Below are 26,155 nucleotides of genomic sequence, written 5' to 3'. Positions count from 1 at the left end.
TGCAAATGTCAGGCACCCTTCTTAATTACGAAAGTGATTATGAAGACATGTATATCTGCCTTGCTATTTTCGCGTGGCATATGCTTTAGTGTAGTAATAATGGTCAAAGTTTTGTTGATATTGATTCTATTTGACGATGTCTTTTCATTGCTTCTCAAAACATAAGTTACTAGTTACTAGCATATCTTATAGTATGCTGAATTACAGCTGCATCACTTCTCGGGAGATTGTGGGCATGCATTATCTGACTAGCGGGAGTTGTTGGAGCACAGGCTGAAACCTGATTAGTGAGGTGTTATCGGTTGGAAGGATATTCAGGCCATCATCTTCGATACCATGCGTTGCCCGACTAGTGAAAGTTAATGGAGCACAAGCTGAAACTTGAGGATTTTGAGTATGTAGTGTGAAACGCTATGTTTTCTGGCTGAAGTCTAGCATGTTGCTGAAGCTGAAGATTCGCTGTTTTAGAGGTCCTTCCAGCAGTGCCTTCCAGGATGGCTAGGTGAGCATCTACAGCAGTAGTCCTGTGATGTTTCTCGATTCTATCCACAAAATACTACCTCCATCCCAAAGCTTAAAGCTTATGTTATTTTTAAAAAACAAACTATACTTACCTTTTACCAAAAATCATTAATATGTAAAATACAAAGTTAATATAATTAAATAGATAATGAAATATATTTTCGTATGGTATCTAAAAATATTATATTTGTTGATAGATTATTTTGATTAAATTTTACTTGGTTTGACATATTTTTAAAAAATTGTACAACCCTTAAGCTTTAGGACGGAGGTAGCAGTTGCCAAGTTTTCGTTCTCTTTTGGTGTGATGCTCTCGCTGACTCACCGTGTGTAAAAAAAGTGTCAGATTGTGTGACGGAAGGCATATCAGCCTGCTGGTAACACTCGCATCCTGGTTAACGAAAGTGTAACCAGTTGCCTTCTTCTCTCCTAATAAAGACTGTTTATATATTGCAAATAAATGTTAAAAAGATTGCTATTTTTAACTTGTATAATCTGACAAAGCCTGGAAGGTTTTTTTTTTCTTTGAACGAATGCTTAGAGTTGGAAAACATTCCTCCCTACTCACATTTTCTTTGCGGGGAACATTCCTCCCTACTCACATTACTATATTAGGAACATTTTGAGCCACCTCTTAATAGAACGAGGCAAAGCTTTTACATTCGTTCCAAAAAAACATAAGCCACCATTTTCCGAAATTATAACTTTTGTGTCAAGTCTTATAAAATCATAACTGCAAGAATAGAACAAGGCGGGCTCACATATGAGCGCGGAAATGTCAAAAATACGCCAAGAACGACATATGATGTGGACCAATTTTTATTTTAGAGCTGGAGGCCTTACATAGAGTTCGAAAGAAACGTTGTTCTTTGCCTTTTCACTCTCGCATTGTTGTTCCATTTCACTCTCGCACTGTTGTGACTGGTAGATAGAGATAGAGTGAGAGCATCTCCAAAAGAGGCGCGAAACGGTGCACCATCGCGTTTCAACTGTTTTTTGCCGCGCGCGCACCCTCCCTGCAGCGGACTCGCCAAATCGGTGAGGAAAAGAAATCTTTTCCCGCGCGCGCTATCACGGCATCCCGAGCGCCAAACTTGCCGTGTCGCTTCGCGCGCGCTATAAAGTGCCGCGTGCGCGCAACAAACCGCCACGGAAAGTTACACCGCTTCGCCTCGCCCCGCCGCTTCCCCGCGCCACGCGTCGCCGCCGCTCTCCTTCGTCGCTGTCGCCTCCGCTCCTTCATTGCCGGGATGCCGTCGCGCCGCTGCGCCGCTGCGGATCGTCCGGTTTTCGCGACGTCCGAGCGTGTCCGAACGGGACGTTCTACGCGGAGATTCGGCCGGCGGCTTTCGCCTCACCCTTGGCACCTACAACACGCCGGGGCTGGCGGCGCGCGCCTACGACACGGCAGCGTGGCGATTCCGGCGGCCACGGCGCGACCTCAACTTCCAGGACGTCGAGTCGCTGGAGGAGACGGAGTTCCTAGCGCCCGCGCCGTGCCTCGTCAACGAGGAGGACCGTCGCCGCCACCGCCAGGCGCAGCGTCGGATCGCCATCGCCGAGCGCGACGAGGAGCTGATGCGCCAGTGGAGGGCACAGTTCCCAGCGACGTCGACAACACGGAGGCCTTCTTCGCCGACCTCATGGCGCAACGTAGGTCATTCAGGCGCCGTCGTCGCGCCATCGCCGAGTTCAAGCTTGACAACCCGAACACGACTTGGGCCGACAATGACCCTCGCTGGGACGACGTTTGGACTGAGGCAACCTCCGACGACGAGTAGACTATATTTTTTTTATTATTTCAATGTTTTTTAGATCTTCTGTTTGGACTATGTTAAATCAAAATGTGGTTCTGGCGCTGTAAATTAGCGCTTCCGTTGCAGGGCGCTTTTTCAGCGGGCCACCCGCGCTGCGAAATAGTAGCTCTGGTGGAGGGTATTTCGGCGCAGCGCGCTAAGTGTTTGTAGCGCTCGCGAAGTTGGTTTTGTGGCATTTGTGTATGCACCCACCTTGTCAAATTATTTAATCATTTTTTTGCGAATGAAATTATTTAATCATTAATCAGGCACTCACTGAAACTTTGGCATAGAAGCTGTGGTTTACAAAAAGTAGCACAAAAATTGCGCCTTTGTGAAAATGACGACATAATGTTTGGAAATGCCAAGTATGAACAGAGACTTACTAACAAACCCAACGGTTAAGAACTGAATTAACATTTTCTATAATTATTTTGGTCAAGTTAGTCACGGGGCCACTACTCTCAGTTAGGTCACATGAATATGTGAATATCCGTATATACATCTTCTTCTCCTAACACTATATATTTCTTCCCTCAAAAACACTATATATTTCTTATTAACTACTCCGTAGATCATTTTTTTTCTTCTCATAGGTAATGCAGGAGCTCTCCGCCATCTGACGAGATTCCGTGCAAGTCGCCTACACAGCTATGCACTCTCCCACACCGCCACACGGGTTGCGGCCCCATAACTCCAGGTTCCTTTTCTATTTCTTTCTCTTTTATTGTTTTTACCGTCTTCTATTTTTATTTTCCTCTACTATTTTTCATCTTTGATGTTTCCCTGTTTTATTTTTATTTTCCCAGGTAAATACGTAACTTCTTTTTTAAAATCTTCAACTATATATCGCTTATTGCAAGTCATACTAGTAGGAGCTCAGCTGCACACTACGCTGCTACGCACTCTCCCACATGGCTTGCGGCCCCATAAGACTGGTCATAGTGGGGAGTAACTTAGAGCAAGTTTAATAGTATAGCCAGCTGCTGGCTATAAGCCATGTGCCCTGTCATTTGTAGCTAACATAGAGCCAACATGTATAATAGTGAGCTATAATTATGTACTACTTTATCAATGGATGGCCCATATTTCACTCTCACAAAGTGCCTAGGAGCACGTTCTAGAGCTGGCTTTTGCATAAGAGTCCACTCCTCTTCTCTCTCCTCCTCTCTCTCCTCCAACTAAACATGAATATATTATTTTAATCCTTATAGCCAGCTGACTAGGACTTATTATACTTGCTCTTAGACTAGTAACATATGTCATGTTACTAGTCTAAGTTACTACCTTCATAGTGGGTAGTAACTTATATGTGGTGTGCATTGTGTCATTTATTATGTTGTAGACTCATCTTATCTTGGAGTGTGTGATGTTATGGTAACATAACTAGTTACCACCTCACTCTCTTTCTTCATTTATTGACATGCCATGTCACCAAAATGTCTTGAGATGTGTGATGTTACTAGCTATGTTACTCCCACTATGAGCAGTCTAACTCCAAGTTGATTTATTTATTTTTCTTTATTGCTTTTATCCTCTTCTATTTCTGTTTTCCTCTACTATACATTTCTTTATTATTTAAAAATCTTATTTAAATACATGGTAATTTTTGTTGATATACTCGAACATTTTTTATTCTACGTGGAAGACTTGTTTTTGTAAACATGAACATATTTTACAGCACCAGCCAATTTTAATCCTACTTATATGAAATTACTGAGATTAATATATTTCTGAGATTTATAAAAAAAAACCTGATAATTTGTCGCGTCAAGTGCTGGGCCAATGCTTCAGAGTTCATACTTGCGGGGGTAGGAAGGCAGCACAACGTTCCTGGGCTGACCCAGGTGAGTGAGGCACCGCTACAGATCGTAGTTGGCCCATCTTCTTCTTCCTCTGGAAAAGATGAAATGCGATGCGAGCGAGACTAGGGTTTACACTCTCCTCCGAAGCTAAAAAGAAGCACTCTCCTCCGCCGCGGACCAGTCTGATCGATCAAGGTCGAGCGGGGGCGGAGCTCCTAGGTTATATTGTATATCGCCGCTGTTTTTATCTCCCTGTCGTGCTGAAGGTACCTCCTTTTCTTGGTTCTCCTGCCCCTGTTCGTTGGTTCCTCGATTCGGCACGTACATGTTTTTTTTTTCTTTCGATTCGCTTTCTTGATTGAGACCTGCCAGAGGGAAACTGGCAGCATCATCCATTTTAGTTGTAAAGCCATTCTCCTGGGTAGAAAGTGAAGCTTTTTGCGATGGTTGCAGCAAACAGTACTAATTTCTTGTTGAACAGATACTAGATCGGGTGGTATCAATTGATGAAGTACACCCTGTGTACTCAGCGGTTGAGGAATTATAGGGGCACGATCTGCTGTGGCCTGATCACCTAGTTTCGGTTCATGCAAATTTCTAAGCACCAATTCCAGGAATATATACATCTGGGGATCCTCCCCCCTGAAATTCTAAAAAGCAAAGCTGGGCATTATCTAGTAAAAATCATCTCTAATTTGTTTCTGTTTAAATCCCCACTTTCTTGCGCGGGAGCTACTAGTGCTAATTTTCATGCTCTTGTTTTCATATGATTATAAGTAGGGCCAGATTCAGCACAGGAGTCTTGTCTTGTAGAGTTGCTTGCGCCAATCACTGAACTTTTCTTTGTATTCTCTTCGGTTGTTATTCAGGCTCTGCTATTTATGGCAGTATTTTCAGTTAATGATGGGACTTGTAGCTTCATTGTGTCTTATAGCAATCTGGAGTCCGATAAGGTGCTAGCTACTGTAATAGTTTAATTAATGTCCATTCTTATGAATAACGAACAAGTTTTTGACGAATACAGTAAATGCGCAAAGTTCATCAGTATATTCTATATTCTTCATAATGTGTGTTGCCAGCATGATCTCCATGTTCACATGCTTTATTCTGATATCATAGGTTTTAGTCCAGCTTTTCGGTTGTTCTCTAAACCATGATACTACCTGATTCGTACAGCTGAATTTGCTCGATGGAGGACCTACCAGAGGCTCTTGTGATGGAGATTATCAAGAAGATCACCAGGACAAGTGATCTGAATTCTCTTTCCCTTGTGTCAAAGCAGCTCTACAAGATAGAGGGGAATCAAAGGGGTGCTATCCGTGTTGGTTCTGGTCTTTGTGCTGCTACGAAAACACTGACATCATTATGTGCCCGGTTCCCAAATTTGCGGAAAGTAGAAATCGATTACACTGGTTGGATACCTGGACATGGCAATCAGTTGGACAACAAAGGCCTCTTTGTGCTTTCATCTCAATGTTCCTCGCTGATTGACCTCACCTTAAGCTTCTGCTCATACATCGATGACTCTGGGCTTGGTTGTTTAGCTTATTGCAAGACATTGGTGTCTCTTCGGCTGATCTCTGCACCACAAATAACATCAATTGGACTCTTTTCGGTTGCAGTTGGTTGCACGAGTCTATCTGCTCTCCACCTTATTGATTGCAAGAAAATCAGCAGCGTAGAGTGGTTGGAATACCTTGGTATGGATGGGTCACTGGAAGAGCTTGTAGTGAAGAACTGCGAAGGAATCAATCATCATGACCTCCTAAAGTTTGGTTCAGGTTGGATGAAGCTCCAGAAGTTTGAGTTTGAGAGGAAAAGAGGAAGATTTGATCGTCTTCCAGGTGATAAGGTCTATGACCCCTTGTACGATGCTCACGGCATGGATATATATGACTTCTGCTGCGAGAGTTTGAAGGATTTAAGGTTGGCGCATATTGAAACTTGGCCAGAAATAGGACTTCGTGTTGTCCTAGGTAAGTGTAAAGCATTGGAGAACCTTTGCCTTCAGTATGTCCGTGCCCTAAATGACAATGACATGATTGCATTATCCCGGAGCTGCAGCAACCTTAAAAGCATCTCACTTTTGCTCAACCTTCAGCGCTACTATATTGATGACGGCTATTGTGAAACCAGGACGTCATTTACTGATAACTGCCTTTACGCTCTAGCCCAAAACTGTCGTATGCTTCAGACCGTTGACCTCAAATTTGAAGGATGTTCTTCTGACTGGCCATCAGAAATAGGATTCACACAGAAGGGTTTTCTGGCGCTTATTCAGTCCTGCCCAATTCGCGTTCTCGTGCTAAACACAGCCAACTTCTTGGATGACGAGGGGATGAAGGCCCTCTCATCCTCACCACATCTGGAGACACTTGAGCTTATATTTTGTTCTGCGGTAACTGATGCTGGGATGTTCTTCATTGCGCACGCCCTATGCTTGAGAAATCTCACGCTTCGGGTGTGTCATCAGGTGACTGATGTTGGAGTGGCTGAACTGGGACGTGAATGTAAGTTAGAGTCTTTGGTCATTGAGTATTGTGGTGAAATATCTCTGCAAGCTGCGCAGGGTGTTGCCAAGTCAGTTCACTACTCCAGGGACTGTTCAGCCGCCTTTATGTGGTAAATTGGTTTGGGTGGCACCTGTTGATGAAGGATCTTCAGTATAAATTTGCTTCTGAAGTCATTTAAGTTGTTGAGTGTGCACCATTGGACAAGGCTGTGCATCATCCGACCCAGATTAATTTCTCTGAACTTTGTATTGCCTTCTACCTTTACTGCAATGCTTCTTGTGTATGGCATCCTAATGATGAAACTTTGGATGTCATCTTGTTGCTCAATTTCTAGTCTCTGTAGCTTCTTTGAAATCCGCATGGACGGCCCCAGGATGCCTTGTTTTTGCTGTGGATGCAGTATATGACCGTTTGGTTTTTATTGTTTTATTGAACAAATGTCATGAACCCTTTTTTATTACGAAAGTGATTCTGGAGACATGTATATCTGCCTGCTATTTTTGTGTGGCATATGGATCAGTGTAGTAATAATGGTCAAAGTTTTGCATGGACATTCTACCAATGCGGCATGATTGTTTTGTTGATGTTAATTCTAATTTTGCATGTCTTTTCATCTCTTCTCAAAAAGATAAGTTACTAGTTATGAGCATATCATATAAGATGCTGAACTGCTACATCGTTGGTCCAGTTTCAGCAAGAATGTTTATGTTTGGCGTTCTTAAATCTCACTGGGAGTGGATGTCCCAGATGATATAGAAGATTCGGCATCTGACAGTAGCGAGATGTTATCAATTGGAAGGATGTTCAGGCCATAAACTACGGCACCTGCATCACTCTGGAGATTGTGACCATGCATTACCCGACTAGCGTAAGTTGATGGACCACAGGCTGAAACTTGTGGATTGCAATTTTGATTGCCTACCGCGAAAAGCTTTGTTTTACGCCTAAAGTCAACAGGCACCACCTTAGTATGCTGCTGAAGCTGAAGATTCCCTGATTTGGAGGTCTTTCCAGAATGGCTATGTGAAATTCTCACAGTTGATGGGCTAAGCTACTGGCTGAAGTTGGTATCACTGCCACAAGGTTTGCAATGCTTAACTGCACTGGAGAAGTTGACCAGCACTTGCTGTAGCTCTGTGCCTGCCTAAAGGCCAACATGGAAGAAAGAGCCTGAATGGCAGATTGTGTGACGGAAGGCATATCAGCCTCTCACCAAAAGCTGTGCTGCTGGTAACACTCGCATTATCGTTATTGAAAATGAAACCAGCAGTCGTCCTTTTCTGTCTTATTACAGAAACGATCATATGTTGGAAATAGATGTTAAAGTCTTGTGTTTAGATGCATTTATAGATAAGAAGGTTATATGTAGCAGTTTAAGAAAAGACCAGCATCGTGTGCCATATAACTCGACCCAAGAAAACTAGTCTAGGGGAATACATGGTGGCTGGTGAAGACCCCGGGCACGCCTCGGCCGTGATGTCGTTGAACAAGGATGTCACCGATGGATGCGCGTTATCGAAGACAACAGCGTTCTAGTGTTTTCAAATTCACCATGTAGTGAGCATCATTATCGACGAAGCACCCTTGCGCAACTAGCGAGGAGCGGTCCGCACCACCAGCGACCACCACTCCGTGAAGTCACCCTCAACTGCCGGAGACCCAAAGGTGGATCGGATCCACGAGAGGACCTCATACCATACCGTCTTGGAGAAGGAGCAACCGGTGAGAAGGTGCGCATGGTCTCCACGAACTAGTAGCAAAGCGGGCTGCGCTTCCAGCTGAGCGCAGCGTGGTAGCTTCTCACTCGTCCAACATCTATTAAGGCAGGCTAGCCAGAAAAAACTCCACCCTAGGAGGCACCCATGTTTTTCAGTTTAAACTCCGCGACCCTGATAGAACCGCCCCATGATGAGGGTGTCGTAATAGGAACAAGAAGAGTATTGTGTGTCCGTCGCCCACCGCCAAATCAGCCTGTCCTAGTCTGTCGATAGTTGTATGCCCCTAAGCCTGCCCCACAACTCCACGTGGGCAAGGGCACTCGGCACACCCACTATGTCAGGAATCCAAGAGTACTCCATCAATGCTTGTTGGATCATACACGCCTTCCTACAACGCTTAGGAACTAGCGCGTAGACCTCCGGCGCAACCTTCCTAATGAATTTACTGTCCAACCATCTATCCTCCCAAAAGAGGGTAAATTCCCTACGCCTACCACCAGAGGTGGAGGCTACGAAGAAATCCTGCTCCATCTGCGAGAATTGCATGTCAAGCCCACACCAAGGTTGCAAGGGTTTGGCACGTATCCTCCACAGCCAGCGAGCCAGCGCACCCTGAGGCTGATGGCTCTGCAGGCGAGGTCCGGGATCCCCAGGACTTTATAACGCAGCGGGTGGCACACCCTAGACCAATTAACATGGCAGTGACCACCATTGGCATATGCCCTGCCAACCCAAGGTCACCGCCAATCGCCACCGTGCGCAGCTCAAGGGGCACCACCTATTCCTTCGCACTCCAGCGCGGACGCGTCACCTCCACAACGCGACGTACCACCGGTAGGATCGGTGCCACAGGGGCTACCGAGCGGGCATCGCCTAATCCGTGGCTGTCACGGCACAACTGGTCATCGCAGAGCTTGATGGTGGCCCTTGGCGACGCCATCTCACGGCGCGACGCAGCAGCACCCCTGCGCGGTGCCTCCTTCCAGCACGGCGCCGCAGCCCTTCTCACACCCACGGGCGCGTGACACGCCGTAGGAGCACGCGCGCGTGACACATGCGCCGCGTCCTCAATCCTTGCACGTGGTTCCATGGCAGCCTGGCACACGCGCACGGTGGCCGATGGCACCGTCATCCATGCGGTGCCCTAGCCCATTTTCGTTTACCCTCTTCCTCGCAGGCTCGTTGCCGTCGTCAGGTAAGCGCGGCCTTGGAAGACGGGGGAGTGAGCACTCCCTTAGTATGTGCCCCACCTCGCCGCAACCGAGGCACGCTAGCCCCGTCCTGCAATCGATGATGCAGTGTCCCGGATATGTGCATAGCAAGCACAAACCTTGGAACTCTGCTTAGGCGTTGGTGTCACGTCCTAGGCACGCTACCTTCGCTGTCACCTTCTTGCCGCCGCGGCCCCTGACGCGCTTGCGGGTGACGTTTGTGGGTTCTTCTCACGGTGCTTCTTCTCCATCCTCGAGCGGGTCCTCCGAATCATCGAGCTTGTCGATGGCCGTACGCTCCTCCTCGCAGAAGATTTCCGACCGTACCTCCAGGCGTGCCCGGGAAGACCCCGGTTCATCAACTAGTGCCACCGCTCGCCCACCGGCTGAACGCGGGGTTTCCTCAGAGTCAGATCCATGCCCACCGCGTCACAACTTTCCCACCAGAAAGCGCGTAGCAGTACGAACACGGGGTTTCCTCCGAGTCAGATCCACGCCCACCGCGCCACCTATCCTCGTGGCCACGCGGGCTCGCCACTAGGGAGGGGGAAGGGGACAGGGATGGGGTAGGGGACGGAGGGGCCATGGCCAACCGACGAGTAAAGGGAAGGGGCCCTCGCCTCTGCTCGAGCACTCTCCCTTTGCGCTCTCGCTCTGCGCTCCTATTTTTCTTTTAAAATGATTGATTGCTATTTTTAATGTGTAACTTTTCTTAGAACACATGGAAGGATTTTGTTTTTGATTGAATGCCTAATTTAATGTTCGAGATTTCTATTTTTTTTACGAAACACAGTACAAAAGCATACACTCACCTCTATAAACGCACGCACACAAACACATGTTACCCATATGAGCACCTTTAAGAGACTGCGTTCAAAGAACTGATCCGATGAGTCTTGTAACACAGTACATTCTACCTCTATAAGTACCTCGGGAAGACTAAGTCTATTTGGCAGGTCTGGACCTCGGAAAGACTAAGTCTATTCGGCAGGTCTTCGAGACCTAGTCATGGTAGTTGACGTGTCTGTCAATAAGTTGTAAAAAGATACGAGTATAAAACTAGTAGTAGCAAAATAAATTGTCCATAACCAAATACTACTCCAGAGGAAAATAATGGCTCAATTTGTTTTTTAGGGGAAAATAATGGCTCAAATGTTAACACTACGTCGAGTGTGAGAAGCCAGCAGCCCAGCACAAGGTTCCAGGGCTTGGCCCGTGTGAGCGTGGCGCCGCTACAGCTCGCCATAGGCGGCACGACCCATCCTACGCCAGAGACGAAGGGCGTTGCGAGCGAGACTAGGGTTTACACTCTCCGCCGCTGCGGACTAGGCTGATCGATCGAGCGGCGGCGAAGTTCCCCTCCTACGTTCTATTCCCTATCGCCGCTGTTCCTATCTCCCGGCCGTGCCGAAGGTACTGCCGTTTCTTGGTTCTCCTGCCCCCTCTTCGTTGGTTCCCCATCGACATGTACATGGTTTGCTTTTTTCGATTCGCTTTCTTGATTGAGACTTGCCAGAGGGAAACCGGCAGCATCATCCATTTTAGTTGTAAAGCCATTCTCCTAGGTAGAAAGCATGCTTTTTTGTGATGGAATATTAGCCTAGGTTGCAGTAAACAGTAGTATTAATTTCTAGTTGAACAGGTACTAGATCGAGTGGTATCTACTGATGACAACGCCCTGTGGACTCATCGGGGTAGGATTTATAGGGACGCGCTCTGGCTGTGGCCTGACCACCTAACTTCTCTTCATGCGAATTTGTAGCCACCAATTTCAGGAATATATACAGGTGGGGATCCTCCCCCCTGAAGTTGTAAAAAACAAAGCTGGGCATTATCTAGTAAAAAAATTATCTCGTATTCGTTTTTGTTAAAATCCCTACTTTCTTGCCTGGGAGCTACAGTGGTAATTTTCATGTGATTAATTCGGTGCCTCCAAATAAGTAGGTTTAGATTCAGCACGTGAGTCTTTATCTTGTAGAGTTGCTTGCGCCAGTGACTCATTTTTTCTTTGTATTCTCTTCGGTTGTTATTCTGGCTCTGCTACTTATAGCAGTTGCTTCAGTTAATGACGGGCTTGTAGCTTCATTGTGTCTTACTAGCAATGTATAGTTAGATAAGGTGCTAGCTACTGTAATAGTTTAATTAGTGTCCCTTCTTATGAATAATGAACAATTTTGTGACGAATGCAGTAAATGTACAAAGTTCTTCAGTATATTCTTCACAATGTGTGTTGCCAGCGTGATCTCCATGTTCACGTGTTTTATTCTGATGCCATATAAGTTTTAGTCCAGCTCTTTGGTTGATTTCTAAACTTTGACACTACCTGATTCCTGCAGCTGAATTTGCTCGATGGAGGACCTACCAGAGGCTCTGATGACAGAGATTATCAAGAAAATCACTAGGACAACTGATCTGAATTCTCTCTCCCTTGTGTCAAAGCAGCTCTACAAGACCGAGGGGAATCAAAGGGGTGCTATCCGTGTTGGTTCTGGTCTTTGCACTGCTACAGAAGCACTGACATCATTGTGCGCCCGGTTCCCAAATTTGCGGAAAGTGGAAATCGATTACTCTGGTTGGATACCTGGACATGGCAATCAGTTGGACAGCAAAGGTCTCTTTGAGTTTTCATCCCACTGTTCCTCGCTGATTGACCTCACCTTAAGCTTCTGCTCATACATCGATGACTCTGGTCTTGGTTGTTTAGCTTATTGCAAGACATTGGTGTCCCTCAGGTTGATCTCCGCACCACAGATAACGTCAATCGGGCTTTTCTCGGTTGCAGTTGGTTGCCTGAGTCTATCTGCTCTCCACCTTATTGATTGCGAGAAAATTGACAGCGTAAAGTGGCTGGAATACCTTGGTAGGAATGGATCGTTGGAAGAGCTTGTAGTGAAGAATTGCGAAGGAATCAATCATCAGGACCTCCTAATGTTTGGTTCAGGATGGATGAAGCTCCAGAAGTTTGAGTTTGAGAAGAAAAGAGGAAGATTTGATCTTCTTCCATGTGGTGATGTCTTTGACTCCACCTACGATGCTCACATGACGGATATATATGATTTCTGCTGTGAGAGCTTGAAGGATTTGAGGTTAGCACGCATTAAAACTTGGCCAGAAATAGGACTTCGTGTTCTCCTAGGGAAGTGTAAAGCATTGGAGAACCTTTCGCTTGAGTATGTTCTTGCCCTAAATGACAATGACGTAGTTGCATTATCCCGGACCTGCAGCAACCTTAAAAGTATCTCACTTGGGCTCAACCTTCAGCGCTACTCTAGTGATGTCAGCTATTGTGAAACCAGGACGTCATTTACTGATAACAGCCTTTATGCTCTAGCCCTAAACTGTCGCATGCTTCAAATCGTAGACCTTAAATTTACAGGATGTGCTGCTGACTGGCCATCAGAAATAGGATTCACACAAAAGGGTTTTCTGGTGCTCATTCAGTCCTGCCCAATTCGTGTTCTTGTGCTAAACACCGCCAACTTCTTGGACGATGAGGGGATGAAGGCCCTCTCATCCTCACCACATCTGGAGACACTCGAGCTTATATCTTGTCCTGCGGTAACTGATGCTGGGATGCGCTTCATTGCACACACCCCTCGCTTGAGTAATCTCACACTTCGGGTGTGTCATGAGGTAACTGATGTTGGAGTGGCTGAACTGGGACGTGCACGTAAGTTAGAGTCTTTGGTCATTGAGTATTGTGGCGAGGTTTCTCTGAAAGCTGTGCAGGGTGTTGCCAAGTCAGTTCACTACTCCGAGAAGTGTTCAGCTGCCCTTAGGATGAAAATAGGTTTGGGTGGTGGCTGTTGATGCAGTGGTCTCGAAAGCTGGTTATAAATTTGCTGCTGAAGCCATTGAGTTGTTGAGTGTGCACCATCTGACCCATATTCACTTCTCTGAACTTTCTGCTGCCTTCTACTTTTGCTGCGATGATTTTCCTGTATGGCATTCTACTAGTGATGAACTTTGGTCGGCATGTGATGAATGCAACTTTAATAGCAGCCACGGCTTGTGTACTATGTACTGCTATTCTGGTTTCTTCATTTCTACTCTCTGTAGCCGTTTCGAAATCTGCACAAACGGGCCCAAGATTCCCTGTGTGCTCTTGATGAGTACATGACCGTTTGGTTTTATTTATATTAGTTAAGGATAATGTCTTGAATCCTTTTTTTACAGTGGAAGTGATTTTGGGGACCGTGCAGCTCAAAGCAGGGTTTCTGATTTTCTGAATTCTGATTTCTACTAGCGCTCTCCACCATCCTTTTCTTGTAGGAGCTAACAGGACAGTTCCTTCCTGGTCATGTGTTTAGTCCTGAGCATTGTTTACAGGACGCAATAAACCAAGGTAATTTACACAGGGAGCTCCTTTATAGGAAAAACGGTAGGAAGTGGTCACGGTATTTCTTGGCCCCCTTATAGGAAGCACGTGTCTTTTTCTGGAGAGCACCGTGCCTCTGTTAGTTGTTCGAAATTCTCTTCCAAAAATGCTAGTGGAGGAGTTCACCGCTCACATCAGGTTCTCAGGCAAAATTGACTGAAACTGCCATTAGTTGCATTCATTCTGCTCATATGAATAGCATTTGCACTGTATTTGTAGCTCTTCAGAATGCCAGTTTACATGGCTGCGCGCTTCTTGCTGTAATTTGTAAATTGTACTTGAGCTGAAATGCATCGTCTTTCCCTTGTTCAAAAAGAAAATGAGTGAAAAATAGGGAGAATGCATCTTTTTTACTAGCTTAACCTATATTGCACATGATAACCCGGTAAAATATAGTTTATTTGGCCGGTTTTATTTTTAGGTGCTTTCAGTTTCGTGCTGGCCTGGCAGAGGAGCTCGTGCAGACAACCGATTTACAAGTGTTGCAACTAATCGGGTACCAAATACCAACCACGTCCTTTGTATACCCATTGTTTTTGCCGATTGCTCTACACATCTTTCTTTCCAACACTACGTCACAGCATCAATTTAGGAAGTGTCCCTAAAAATCATCAAAATGCCCTTAATAATTTTTAAAGGCATTTTAAAAAGTATCAAATTTAATCGTGTTGCTACACTTTAAAAAAGAAAAGAAAGGAAATGGCGTACCCTGTAAGCTCTCACACATTGTGGGATCTTGGGAAAGGTATTTCTAGGCAACTTTTTTCATATTTTTTATCATGCAAGTAGGCTCATCGAAGCCCAAGACCTCTAGGACATAAGTGGAGATACTATACTCTATACCATTGCGCCAGTCATGCAGTTCAAAAATAGTATTGTTACACTTAAAAATGCCCCTAAAAGTGGTATTGTTGGAGGCACTTCAAAAATGCCCTTGAAAGTTGTAATTCTGGAGGCACTTTAAAAGTGCCCCTGAAATTGGATACATTTTCATGTATGCCTACGCAGGGGCGAAGCTCCCAATAGGACCAGGTAGGGCAGCTTCCTAACCTTAATTTTTGGTGAGCACATTTAGATGCATGTGTTTCTTCTGAATAATTTAAGTGGTCATAGTTGAAAACGAACTTCGTATGAGAAAGTTATGCATGTTTTAGTGAACATTACGCAAAACCGACTTTGGACCAAAAACTGGAAGTAGGTACCAAAAAGATAGACTTATTTTCTAGGTCAATGTAAAAAAGATTGCTTGTATTACAAAGATTTACCATGGATCTTACTATACGCAAGATAACCTTGAGCTATTCATGATTCATACACAAAGAATTGGAGACTTCAGAGATTTCTTGATATTTTAAAGGCATATCATGTTTTCTCTGATGACATCATTACCTCATTGAGTTGGTGTTGCTTTTACTGGTGATAATGATGACAATTTAAAGGGATTTCCCGACGATAAGGATCATTAAGACCGAGTTACATATCGAGCAAGGGATATCAACATACAAAAGATTTTTAAAAAGTAAAACTTTGCTATTGAGCTAACATTATTGGTATGTTTTTAGGTTATACTTATAGCCATATGTGTTTCTATTTTTATTGTACAAAGTGATTGTGTTAGAATCATATATAACATTATTTTCTTGAAAATATTTTGATATTTGCATCATTTTTTAAGTTTGCCCTACCTTAGATTATTTTCTTCCTTCGTCATTGTGCGCACGGGGCGTGTGGTGATTCTCTACTGCATGTAGTGAATCTCTACCGCATGGCAGGTCCCGGGCTGCGGATTCGTCCGGTTTGGCTTGTCGTGGCCAGTAATGCTTTAGCCGATATGTAGTTGAATTTGTGGGACATATGTGTCGTTTTTTCATATAACTTTTTATAGCATATATCTCATATTTTGTTAACTAAAATAATTATCAAAGTTTTGTGATATATGATTTTTGCATAGTTCACAATGTTTTGTAACTAGATCATGTTTTTTAAAAATAAGCATTCACCACAAACCTACGAGCATGATGTTTTATTTTTATTTTTTGAAACTTAGAATAAAATGATATTTTAACGGAAACTACAAATATAGCTCGGGCTAAATGTATGCCACTTTTCAAAAAAAATTTGAAAAGGATATTTTGAAGTTATATAAAATTATGTAAATAAATCTTGATGTTGATAACGATATGTTCTATCAACGTACAAAATCTGAACTCAAAACACCTTATATTTTGGGCCACATAAAAATTACAAAATCTGACAATTTTTGTAGGTTTTGAAATTTGCACTGTTCATTAGTTAGATTTTTACATATTTATTATTTTTGTATTGCATAAAATATAAAGTACTTTGAGTTGAAAATTTACACGTTTATAGAATACGTCATTACTTATGTCTAGAATTTTTCTTTTCAGAATTTTTTGGTACTATAAATTACCATTTTCAAAATTTTTAGAAAATGGCCTACATGAAGCCCGAGCTACAAAATACCGCACTAGACATTTTAATCATCTCCAAAAGTGAAACAAATCCCTATTCATCTCAAAATACCGCACATGCCAAAAGAACACTGAACTGGTTCTCCCCATTCATTTATCCGTAGCCAACCAACCAAACACTGAAGTGATCAAGTAAATGCTCCACGGAAATGCTTTACCCTCCGCTGCTGCCTAGGGCATAGGCGACGCGCTCTCCTCCGAATCTCAGAGAAAACCTCTCTCCGCCGCCACGGAGTAGGCTGATAGATCGCCATCTCCAAGCTCGAGCGGCGGCGCAGGTCCCGTCTTTCTTCTATTCTGTATCGCCGCTGTTTTCTTGGTTCTCCTGCCCCCTCTTCGTTGCTTCCCCATCGACATGTACACGTTTTTTTTTTCTCGTTTCGATTTCTTGACTAAGACTTGCCTGAGGGAAACCGGTAGTATCATCCATTTTAGTTGTAAATCGGCCTCCTTGTTAGAAAGTAAGCTTTTTGCAATGGAGGACTAGCCTAGGTTGCAGCAAACAGTATTTCTAGTTGAACTGATATTAGATCGGGGATATCTGTTGATATCTTGTTGAAGCTCATGCAGAAATCACAGAGATTCAAACGGATTTAGTGGTTTGTGAGGGAGAATAGAGAAGGGGATAGAGCTACAGTATGGGGAAATTTCTGGATCGTTGCCGATCCCTCTTTCTATTCTCTTCTATATATTATTATGTGTACATTTTACATTAAGGTCCTACTAGATACATAAATTTCAACTCACATCAACACCCCCCCTCAAGATGGGGCAAACACATCAAATAGACCCATCTTGGTACAAAACACAGAAAATGGCTTCTCTGGTAAACCTTTGGTTAAAACATCTGCTATTTGACTAGCTGACGTCACATACTCACATATGGTATACAGACTACTCCCCTGTCAAGTTTTTCTTTGATGAAATGACGATCGACTTCAACATGTTTAGTTCGATAGTGCTGCACTGGATTATTTGCAATATCAATGGCTGCTTTGTTATCACAATAAAGCATCAAAGGCTTACACTCGAATAATCTTAGTTCACTTAGGAGAATTTGCAGCCATAGTAGTTCACATATACTATGTGCCCCATGGATCTAAATTCAGCTTCAGCAGTTGATCTGGCTACCACGTTCTGTTTTTTACTTCGCCAAGAGACTAAGTTCCCTCCAACAAATGCACAATAACCAGATGTGGATCGCCGGTCATCTAGAGAACCAGCCCAGTCCGCATCGGTATAACACTCAACTTGTAAGTTTCCTTGCTTAGTGTAAAGAAGACCTTTTCCTGGGCAGCCTTTAAGGTACCGCAAGATTCTAGTGACAGCATCCATGTGAGCTGTTCTTGGGCTATGCATAAACTGACTCACAACGCTCACAGCGAATGCAATATCAGGGCGCGTGTGGGAAAGGTAAATTAACCTTCCCACAAGTCTCTGGTAGCGTTCTCTATCAATTGGGTTTCCCGCATCACTGCTTAGTCTATGATTCTGCTCAATGGGAGTAGCAGCTGGTTTTGAACCATACATGCCAGTTTCTTTGAGCAGGTCTAAAACATACTTCCTTTGTGTTAGAAATATACCTTTTGGTCCACGTGAGACTTCTATGCCAAGAAAATACTTCAAGTGTCCAAGGTCCTTGACTTCAAATTCCCGTGCATAGATGATGCTTCAGGCCAACAATTTCCCCGGTGTCATTGCCTGTGATCACAATATCGTCAACATAGACTATCAGGATAGCAACCTTATTGTTAGCATGTTTATAGAATAATGTGTGGTCAGCGTTGCTCTGTTGATACCCTCTTTTTAGAATAGCTTGTCTGAAACGATCAAACCACGCCCTTGGTGATTGTTTCAACCCATACAAGGAGCGATGCAGGCGTAACACTCTCTTTGTATTATAACTGGACTCAAACCCGGGTGGAATTTGCATATACACTTCTTCATGTAGATCCCCATGAAGGAATGCATTTTTACATCCATTTGGTAAATGCTCCAATCAAAATTCACCGCACAAGATATTAGAGTTCTCACAGAATTCATCTTTGCCACAGGCGCAAAGGTTTCTTCATAGTCTATACCGTAGGTCTGTGTATACCCTTTTGCTACAACGCGTGCTTTGTATCTGTCAATCTTACCCTCTGGTGTGTGCTTAATAGTAAACACCCATTTACAGCCTACTGGTTGCTTACCTGGTGGTAGATCTACGAGCTCCCAAGTTTTATTTTTTTCCAATGCTCTCATCTCATCCAGCATTGCTTCCTTCCATTTTGGATCATCTAAGGCCACTTTCCAGTCACGTGGTATGGAAATTGAATCTAGAGAAGCAATAAAACTTTGAAAGGATGGACTACAACACTTGTAATCTTTGAGATATTCTGGTGTGTTTCGTGTTCTAGCGGATTTTCTGGTGTGTTTCGTGTTCTAGCGGATTTTCTTAAGGCAATAGGTAAGGTATCTAATTGGCTATGTAATTGGCTATATCATGTTTGTAGTCTTTGAGATATTCTGGTGTGTTTCGTGTTCTAGCGGATTTTCTTAAGGCAATAGGTAAGGTATCTATTGAAGTAGACAATTGATTATCACTTTGCCTTGAAGTGCTAATAGGAGCTACCGAACTAGGAGGGGTAGTATTGGTACCTGGGTCCCCATGCATTGAAGACTCTTCACCTTGAGATAGAAGTGGCGAGGATCCTACCGCATCGCCCTCATCTCCATGACAAGAGTTATTATCACTAACACCATCATTTTCCTCCCCCTGGTTTTGAGTATCATTAGTAATTGACATATCACCTGAAGTAGGTGCAAGGACAAGGACAGGCCTTACATTATCACTCCCACCTTCTTGCTGCTCTTCAGGTGAGGATAAGGAAATACCAGACCCGGCATCAGGCCCATAATATGATTCATTTTCACGAAATGTTACATCCATACTCACAAAGAATCGATGCTCAGAGGGACACCAACATCTATAGCCCTTTTTCGAGGAAGAATACCCCATAAACACACATTTAAGGGCTCGTGGATCTACTTTTCCAACAGCATTTCTATAATCACCCAAAAACCTTCGGAGGGACAACAAACTCATTTGAATTTAAAAGACACTCTGTAGGAGTTTTATGAGCTAAAACACGAAGGGGCATGCGATTAATTAAATAAGTTGCAGTTTTAATTGCTTCACCCCACAGAAATTTCGGAACATTCATTGTAAACATCAAAGACCTTGCAACCTCAAGTAAGTGTCTATTTTTCCGCTCAGCCACACCATTTTGTTCTGGCGTGTTAACACATGTAGTTTGATGTTCTATACCATTTGAGGCAAGAAACTGATTAAAATCATGATTAACATATTCCGTACCGTTATCTGTGCGTAAGATTTTAACAGTGGCTTCATGCTGATTTTTAATAAGAGCACACAGATCTTTAAAAACAGATAAGACATCACTTTTATACTTTAGGAGATAAAGTCACGTGTAACGACTAAAGCAATCTATAAAGGTTACGAACCATCTATGTCCAGAAACAGAAACAACCTCACAGGGTCCCTAAACATCGGAATGAATTACTTCAAATGGTCTCTTACTTCTCAGACCGACGCTTGGGTAGGAGCCCCTGGTATGCTTTGCTAGTTCACAAGCATCACATACTAGGACATCCTTAGGACACGACTTAAACAAAGAAGGATAGACACCTGACATAGCTGTAAAAGAAGGATGACCAAGCCTACGATGATGTAACACTAACTCTTGACATGGTGATAAGAAGGATGTGAGAGCCACTTCGTCACTTCCATCGTCAAGGTAGTAGAGCCCATCATGCTCGGTCCCAGTCCCTAAGATTCTCCCCGTCTTTAGCTCCTGAAAAACACAACAAGTAGGATCAAACCAACCTCCACAATTAAGTGATTTTGCAATAGAGCTAAATGATAGGAGATTGACTGGGAATTTTGGAACATGTAAAACTGGAGATAATGACAATGAGTTTGTGCAACGGATGGATCCGCGTCCAACTATTGGTGCCATGGAACCATCTGCTACACGAACCTTGTCTTTACCCAAACAAGGTGTATACGAAAGAAATAGGTCTGAAGCCCCTGTCATATGGTTTGTAGCTCCTGTATCAATAATCCAAGGTTTTGACTTGGTGGTGGTGTTGGCTTGATAAGGTTTCATACCTTGGTGAGAGGTGGTAATGATCCTGGAATCAGCCTTAGAGGTGTCCTGGAAGGAAGATGAGCTTTCTGAGAGTTTAAGCATGGATTTGAATTCCTCAAGATCTCGTACATCTACCACCGGTGGCTCCCGCAAGGTTGTAATATGGTTACCTTGCCTTTTATTGACCCCTTGAACTCCCCCTGACCGAGGTTTCCATTTATCCCACCAAGGTGGGTAGCCATGCAACTCAAAACAAACATCCTTTGTGTGTCCATTCCTCTTACAGTGGTCACAGAACGACTTGCTTTTGTCTTTGACAAGGGACTTGGCGGTGCGGCGATATTGCATAGATAACGCTGCACGATTATCTCCACATTTCAGATCATCTTCTTTAGGTTGAGATAAGCGAGTCTCTTCCTCAAGTACACTGGATATAATATCATCAAGGCTGGGCCATTCTGTTTGGCAGAAAATAAGTTGCCGACGAAGATTAAATTCCATGTTCAGTCCATCAAGAAAAAGTTTGGCCACAATCGGCTCAAACCATTTATGATGGATGGGTAGATCTTGCTTGTCAACGGATTGAAAGGGATGATAATAATGTAGATCCCTGTACAGCCGCCTCGCCTCACCTGCATATTCTGTTATGGATTTGGTGCCCTGCTTTAAGTGAGTCAGTTCTTCCATGATGCGGTTTGCATGCATTTTGTTTGATTTTCCAGAAAATTGCTTCTCTAGAGATTTCCACACTTCAGACACACTTGACATTATTTCAACCTGCTGCCGTACTGTTGGTTCCATGCTTCCCAGCAGCCATACCAACACTCTGTCATTGTTCTGCTTTGTATAAGCATCACTGGTTTTCTGCTTTTCTTCATCACAATCCAGCATGCACTCATAACCATGGGAACTTAATATTAGTCGAGCATGGTGTGCCCAGCTGACATAGTCACCAGGACCTGACAATTTTACTGGATTTGGTTCGAGTGCATACTTGACAGTATCAGAAACTACTGATTTTGATTGTTGTTGTTCAAACAGTCTGCTGAGGAGTTCATACATTTTTTCCATGCTCGGATCCCCTGGCTTGTCCTTGGAGGAATCTCCCATTTTCTACTCAAAAAGCACACACGATCAACAATTATACTAGGGCCTGCCTCAAATTGCAATGCTCTAGGCTGATATGACCAAGTTCTCCTAAGCAATACTGCTTCTCAAGTCAACTCTAGATCAACACAGTGCTACACGTACCTCAAATATTTGTAGTTGAAAGGCAGAAGCATGTGAATAATAGAAGTCTGGAATAATGTACTGCAGCGACCAGAGGATGAGGATGACCTTGTCGCTCACACCTTGCCGAGTTGCAAGGACGTGCCTTGATCCGAGATCAGCAACAAACAACACTTTGAAGCAGCTTCACTCCGGCCAGACCACACAGGATCTGGAGTAAATCGTGGCCGCACCACCGCACGAGCACCACCAGCGCAATGGCGACGCAGGACCTCACGGGCGGCCGATTCTTGCTCAGTAAAACGGGGAGAAAACACAGGAACCGTCTTGCTCTGATACCATGTTGAAGCTCATGCAGAAATCACAGAGATTCAAACGGATTTAGTGGTTTGTGAGGGAGAATAGAGAAGGGGATAGAGCTACAGTATGGGGAAATTTCTGGATCGTTGCCGATCCCTCTTTCTATTCTCTTCTATATATTATTAGGTGTACGTTTTACATTAAGGTCCTACTAGATACATAAATTTCAACTCACACCAACATATCTACATGGACTCATCGTTTTTACTCAACCAATTTGAAGGGGCACACTCTGGTGTGGCGTGATCACCTAGCTTCCCTTCTCGCGAATTTGTAAGCACCAATTTGAGAAATATATACATACAGGTGGCGATCCCCCTACTTTCTTGCCCAGGAGCTACAAGCACTAATTTACATGCTCTTGTATCGTGATTAATTACGCGCCCCCACATAATTAGGTTCAGATTCAGCACTTGGATCTTGTCTTGCGTAGTTGCTTGCCCCATTTCTAGTTTGTTTCTTTGTATTCTGTTAGTTCATTGTTCATGCTCTGCTACTTATGGCGGTAGTTTAATTTAATGATGTGGCTTGTAGATTCATTGTTTCTTGCTAGCAATCTAGATATGGATAAGGTGCTTGCTACTTTAATTAATCTCCATTCTTATGAAGTTCGCACAAGTTTTGGACGGATACAGTAAATGCTCAAAGTTCCTCAGAATATTCTTCATAATGAGTTTTGCCATTGTGATCTCTAGCCTCAATGCTTTATTCAATACTGTCATAAGTTTTAGTCCAGCTCTTTGGTTGTTTTCTTAACCGTGCTATTACCTGATTTTCGTACAGCTGAGTTTGTTCAATGGAGGACCTACCGGAGGCTCTGATGACAGAGATTCTAAAGAAGATCACCAGGACCAGTGATCTGAACTCTCTTTCCCTTGTGTCAAAGCAGCTCTACAACATAGAGGGGAATCAAAGGGGTGCTATCCGTCTTGGTTCCGGTCTTTGCACTGCTACAGAATCACTGACATCATTGTGCGCCCGGTTCCCAAATTTGCGGAAAGTGGAAATCGATTACTCTGGTTGGATACCTGGTTGGATACCTGGACATGGAAATCAGTTGGACAGTAAAGGCCTCTTTGTGTTTTCATCTCACTGTTCCTCTCTGATTGACCTCACCTTAAGCTTCTGCTCATACATCGATGACTCTGGTCTTGGTTGTTTAGCTTATTGCAAGACATTGGTGTCTCTCAGGCTGATCTCCGCACCACAAATAACGTCAATTGGGCTATTTTCGGTTGCAGTTGGTTGCACGAGTCTATCTGCTCTCCACCTTATTGATTGCGAGAAAATTGACAGCATAGATTGGCTGGAATACCTTGGTAGGAATGGATCGTTGGAAGAGCTTGTAGTGAAGAACTGCGCAGGAATCAATCATCATGACCTCCTAAAGTTTGGTTCAGGATGGATGAAGCTCCAGAAGTTTGAGTTTGACAGAAAAAGAGGAAGATATGATGATGCTCTTATAGGTGATGAGGTCTATGACTCCTCGTATGATGCTCACAACATGGATATATATGATTTCTGCTGTGAGAGTTTGAAGGATTTAAGGTTGGCGCATATTAAAACTTGGCCGGAAATAGGACTTCGTGTTGTCTTAGGGAAGTGTAAAGCATTGGAGAACCTTTGCCTTGAGTATGTGTATGCCCTAAATGACAATGACATGATTGCATTATCCCGGAGCTGCAGCAACCTTAAAAGCATCTCACTTTTGCTCACACGTCAGCTCTACTCTAGTGATGTCAGCTATTGTGAAACCAGGACGTCATTTACTGATAAAAGCCTTTACGCTCTAGCCCTAAACTGTCGTATGCTTCAGATCGTAGAACTCAAATTCACAGCATGTGCTCCTGATTGGCCATCAGAAATAGGATTTACACAACAGGGTTTTCTGGTGCTCATTCAGTCCTGCCCGATTCGTGTTCTCGTGCTAGATACTGCCAACTTCTTTGATGACGAGGGGATGAAGGCCCTCTCATCCTCACCACATCTGGAGACACTCGAGCTTATAGTGTGTGAAGCGGTAACTGATGTTGGGATGCGCTTCATTGCGCACACCCCATGCTTGAGTAATCTCACACTTAGGATGTGTAACCGTGTGACTGATGTTGGAGTGGCTGAACTGGGACGTGCACATAAGTTAGAGTCTTTGGTCATTGATTATTGTCATGCGATCTCTCTGCAAGCTGCGCAGGGTGTTGCCAAGTCAGTTCACTACTCCATGGACCGGTCAGCCGCCCTTTGGAAGAAAATCGGGTTTGATGACGACTGGTGGATGAAGTGGTCACCAAAATTTTCAGTATAAGTTGGCTGCTGAAGCCATTAACTTGTTGAGTGTGCATATTGGACAAGGCTGGCAATCATCCAACCCAGATTCACTTCTCTGAACTTGTTATTGCCTTCTATCTGTGCTGCAATGATTCTCCGACAGTCTAGTGAGTACTCTCTTTACTAGTAGCCACCACGTGTGTACTATCTACTGTAATTCTGGTTGCTTAGTTTCTGCCCTCTGTAGCCGTTCTGAAACCCTCATAAACAGGCCGGCCCGACCGTTTAGTTTTATTTGTATTATTTAAGCAAATGAACCCATTTTTAGAATCGCGGGAGTGAGTTTGAAGTGTGTACTATCTGCCTGCTACTTTTCGCTTGACAATTTTGGTATGGATCAGTGCAGTAATGGTCAATGTCTCACAGGTACCTGTACTACAAAGGCTGCATGCTTCGTTTGTTGATATTGATTCTATTTGTGAATGTCTTCTCAAATAAAAGTTACTAGCATAATCGTTTGTCTCTAGATTCTAAGATGACAGTCAATGCACCCATCTCATGGATTCATTTTATCGGTAGACCTTGCGTCACAACTTCACAAATAGACTGGCTGAAACTTGTGGCGTTGAGCGACCAGCCGACCAACATATATAACATGTCCAGTTTCTAATTACAAGCAGTCACATCATGTCCTTGTGACATGTTTTTTGAGGGGCCCTCAATTCAGAAACTGCAAATGGAGGCTGAGCTACTTGTAGATTCTTTTTTTCGGGAAGCTACATGTAGCTCTTTGTTTTCGAAAAATCAGAAGTTATATTTTAAAGTCTCAAAAAATCTGATTTTTTTTTTCTTGATGTAGCCAATGATATATGCTACAAACGTGCATGATCTCAGTGCGAATTTCTTTGTATTCTAGGCTACACAAAAATGATTAAGTCTGACAAGTTTTATAATTTTGAAATATGCATTATCCACTATACTCAGATCCACACATTTGTCATTTTTATGTATCCTAAAATACAATGAATTTCACATTGAGATTTTACGTATTTGTAGATTTCATAATTGGCTACAGCTAGCTGCAGCTAGGATTTTGTTTCAGAATTTTTTATAAAATTTATAAATATGATTTCTGAATTTTTGAATATAAAGTACTATATCTAGCTCGGTCTCTATTTGTCCACTTTGGTCTCAATTCTGTTTACTTATATCAAGAGTACTAGGAAGTAAAATGCGCGGCGTGCCTTCGTTGTTAGACTAAGAGCATCTCCAGTCGCGTCCCTCAAAGCTATTTGGGCGCGTCGGACAAAAAAACGCTCCCAGCCGCGTCCTCCAAACCCGTTGTTTGTCCCGCGCGCCCCGATAAGGTGTCCAGCGCCCTGAGGCCGTTCCCGTCCCACAGGGGACGTACCGGGCACGGCGGACACAACGAAAAGCGAGGCGGGCTCCCACATGTCGGCGAGTATTTGCATAAACCGTTGATTCGCGCCTTTTTTTTCTCGTCGCTCCTTCCTTCCTGCGCCTCCCACCCCTACGCTGCCGCTGGATTTGCCGGCCATTTGGGTGCCTGATCTTTTCTGAGAGTCGGCACCGTCGTCGCGGCTTGTGTGATCATGCACAACATGATCATCGAGGATGACCGCAAGAATCATGCCATGACACATGTTGGTCCCTATGAGTGTGAGGGCTCTCTTGCGGAGGTTGATCATGA

At 43.8% G+C, this 26,155-nt stretch overlaps 4 protein-coding genes across 4 annotated transcripts; 3 read left to right on the top strand and 1 right to left on the bottom strand.

The window, feature by feature from the left end:
• Positions 1–4,264: 4,264 nt before the first annotated feature.
• Positions 4,265–7,116, top strand: LOC124654362 (F-box/LRR-repeat protein 14-like). Its single transcript, XM_047193372.1, has 2 exons — positions 4,265–4,389; positions 5,300–7,116. The coding sequence occupies exon 2, from the start codon at positions 5,313–5,315 to the stop codon at positions 6,747–6,749; it is 1,437 nt and encodes a 478-aa protein (XP_047049328.1). The 5' UTR covers positions 4,265–4,389; positions 5,300–5,312; the 3' UTR covers positions 6,750–7,116.
• Positions 7,117–10,773: 3,657 nt separating this feature from the next.
• Positions 10,774–13,727, top strand: LOC124652728 (F-box/LRR-repeat protein 14-like). Its single transcript, XM_047191772.1, has 2 exons — positions 10,774–10,978; positions 11,902–13,727. The coding sequence occupies exon 2, from the start codon at positions 11,915–11,917 to the stop codon at positions 13,373–13,375; it is 1,461 nt and encodes a 486-aa protein (XP_047047728.1). The 5' UTR covers positions 10,774–10,978; positions 11,902–11,914; the 3' UTR covers positions 13,376–13,727.
• Positions 13,728–16,554: 2,827 nt separating this feature from the next.
• On the top strand, positions 16,555–24,881 carry LOC124652005 (F-box/LRR-repeat protein 14-like). Its single transcript, XM_047191027.1, has 2 exons — positions 16,555–16,713; positions 22,963–24,881. Exon 2 carries the CDS (start codon positions 22,976–22,978, stop codon positions 24,479–24,481), a length of 1,506 nt encoding a protein of 501 aa, XP_047046983.1. The 5' UTR covers positions 16,555–16,713; positions 22,963–22,975; the 3' UTR covers positions 24,482–24,881.
• LOC124652006 lies at positions 19,961–22,284 on the bottom strand. The gene is made up of 2 exons (XM_047191028.1): positions 20,610–22,284; positions 19,961–20,292 (listed from the first exon to the last, which is right to left on the bottom strand). The coding sequence occupies exons 1-2, from the start codon at positions 21,697–21,699 to the stop codon at positions 20,249–20,251; spliced, it is 1,134 nt and encodes a 377-aa protein (XP_047046984.1). The 5' UTR covers positions 21,700–22,284; the 3' UTR covers positions 19,961–20,248.
• Positions 24,882–26,155: the final 1,274 nt, after the last annotated feature.

Source organism: Lolium rigidum, chromosome 5 (assembly GCF_022539505.1).
Source record: "Lolium rigidum isolate FL_2022 chromosome 5, APGP_CSIRO_Lrig_0.1, whole genome shotgun sequence".
NCBI classification, from domain to species: Eukaryota; Viridiplantae; Streptophyta; class Magnoliopsida; order Poales; family Poaceae; genus Lolium; species Lolium rigidum.
The sequence above is the reverse complement of the archived record's forward strand: the minus strand, read 5'-3'. Positions and strand labels throughout refer to the sequence as shown.

Coding starts and splice junctions, on each gene's coding strand:
- LOC124652728 (XM_047191772.1), top strand. CDS start 11,915: ATGGAGGACCTACCAGAGGCTCTGATGACAGAGATTATCAAGAAAATC.
- LOC124652006 (XM_047191028.1), bottom strand. CDS start 21,699: ATGGGAGATTCCTCCAAGGACAAGCCAGGGGATCCGAGCATGGAAAAA. Junction 20,293..20,609: donor CATTACCACCTCTCACCAAG/GTATGAAACCTT, acceptor TGTGTTTTTCAG/GAGCTAAAGACGGGGAGAAT.
- LOC124652005 (XM_047191027.1), top strand. CDS start 22,976: ATGGAGGACCTACCGGAGGCTCTGATGACAGAGATTCTAAAGAAGATC.
- LOC124654362 (XM_047193372.1), top strand. CDS start 5,313: ATGGAGGACCTACCAGAGGCTCTTGTGATGGAGATTATCAAGAAGATC.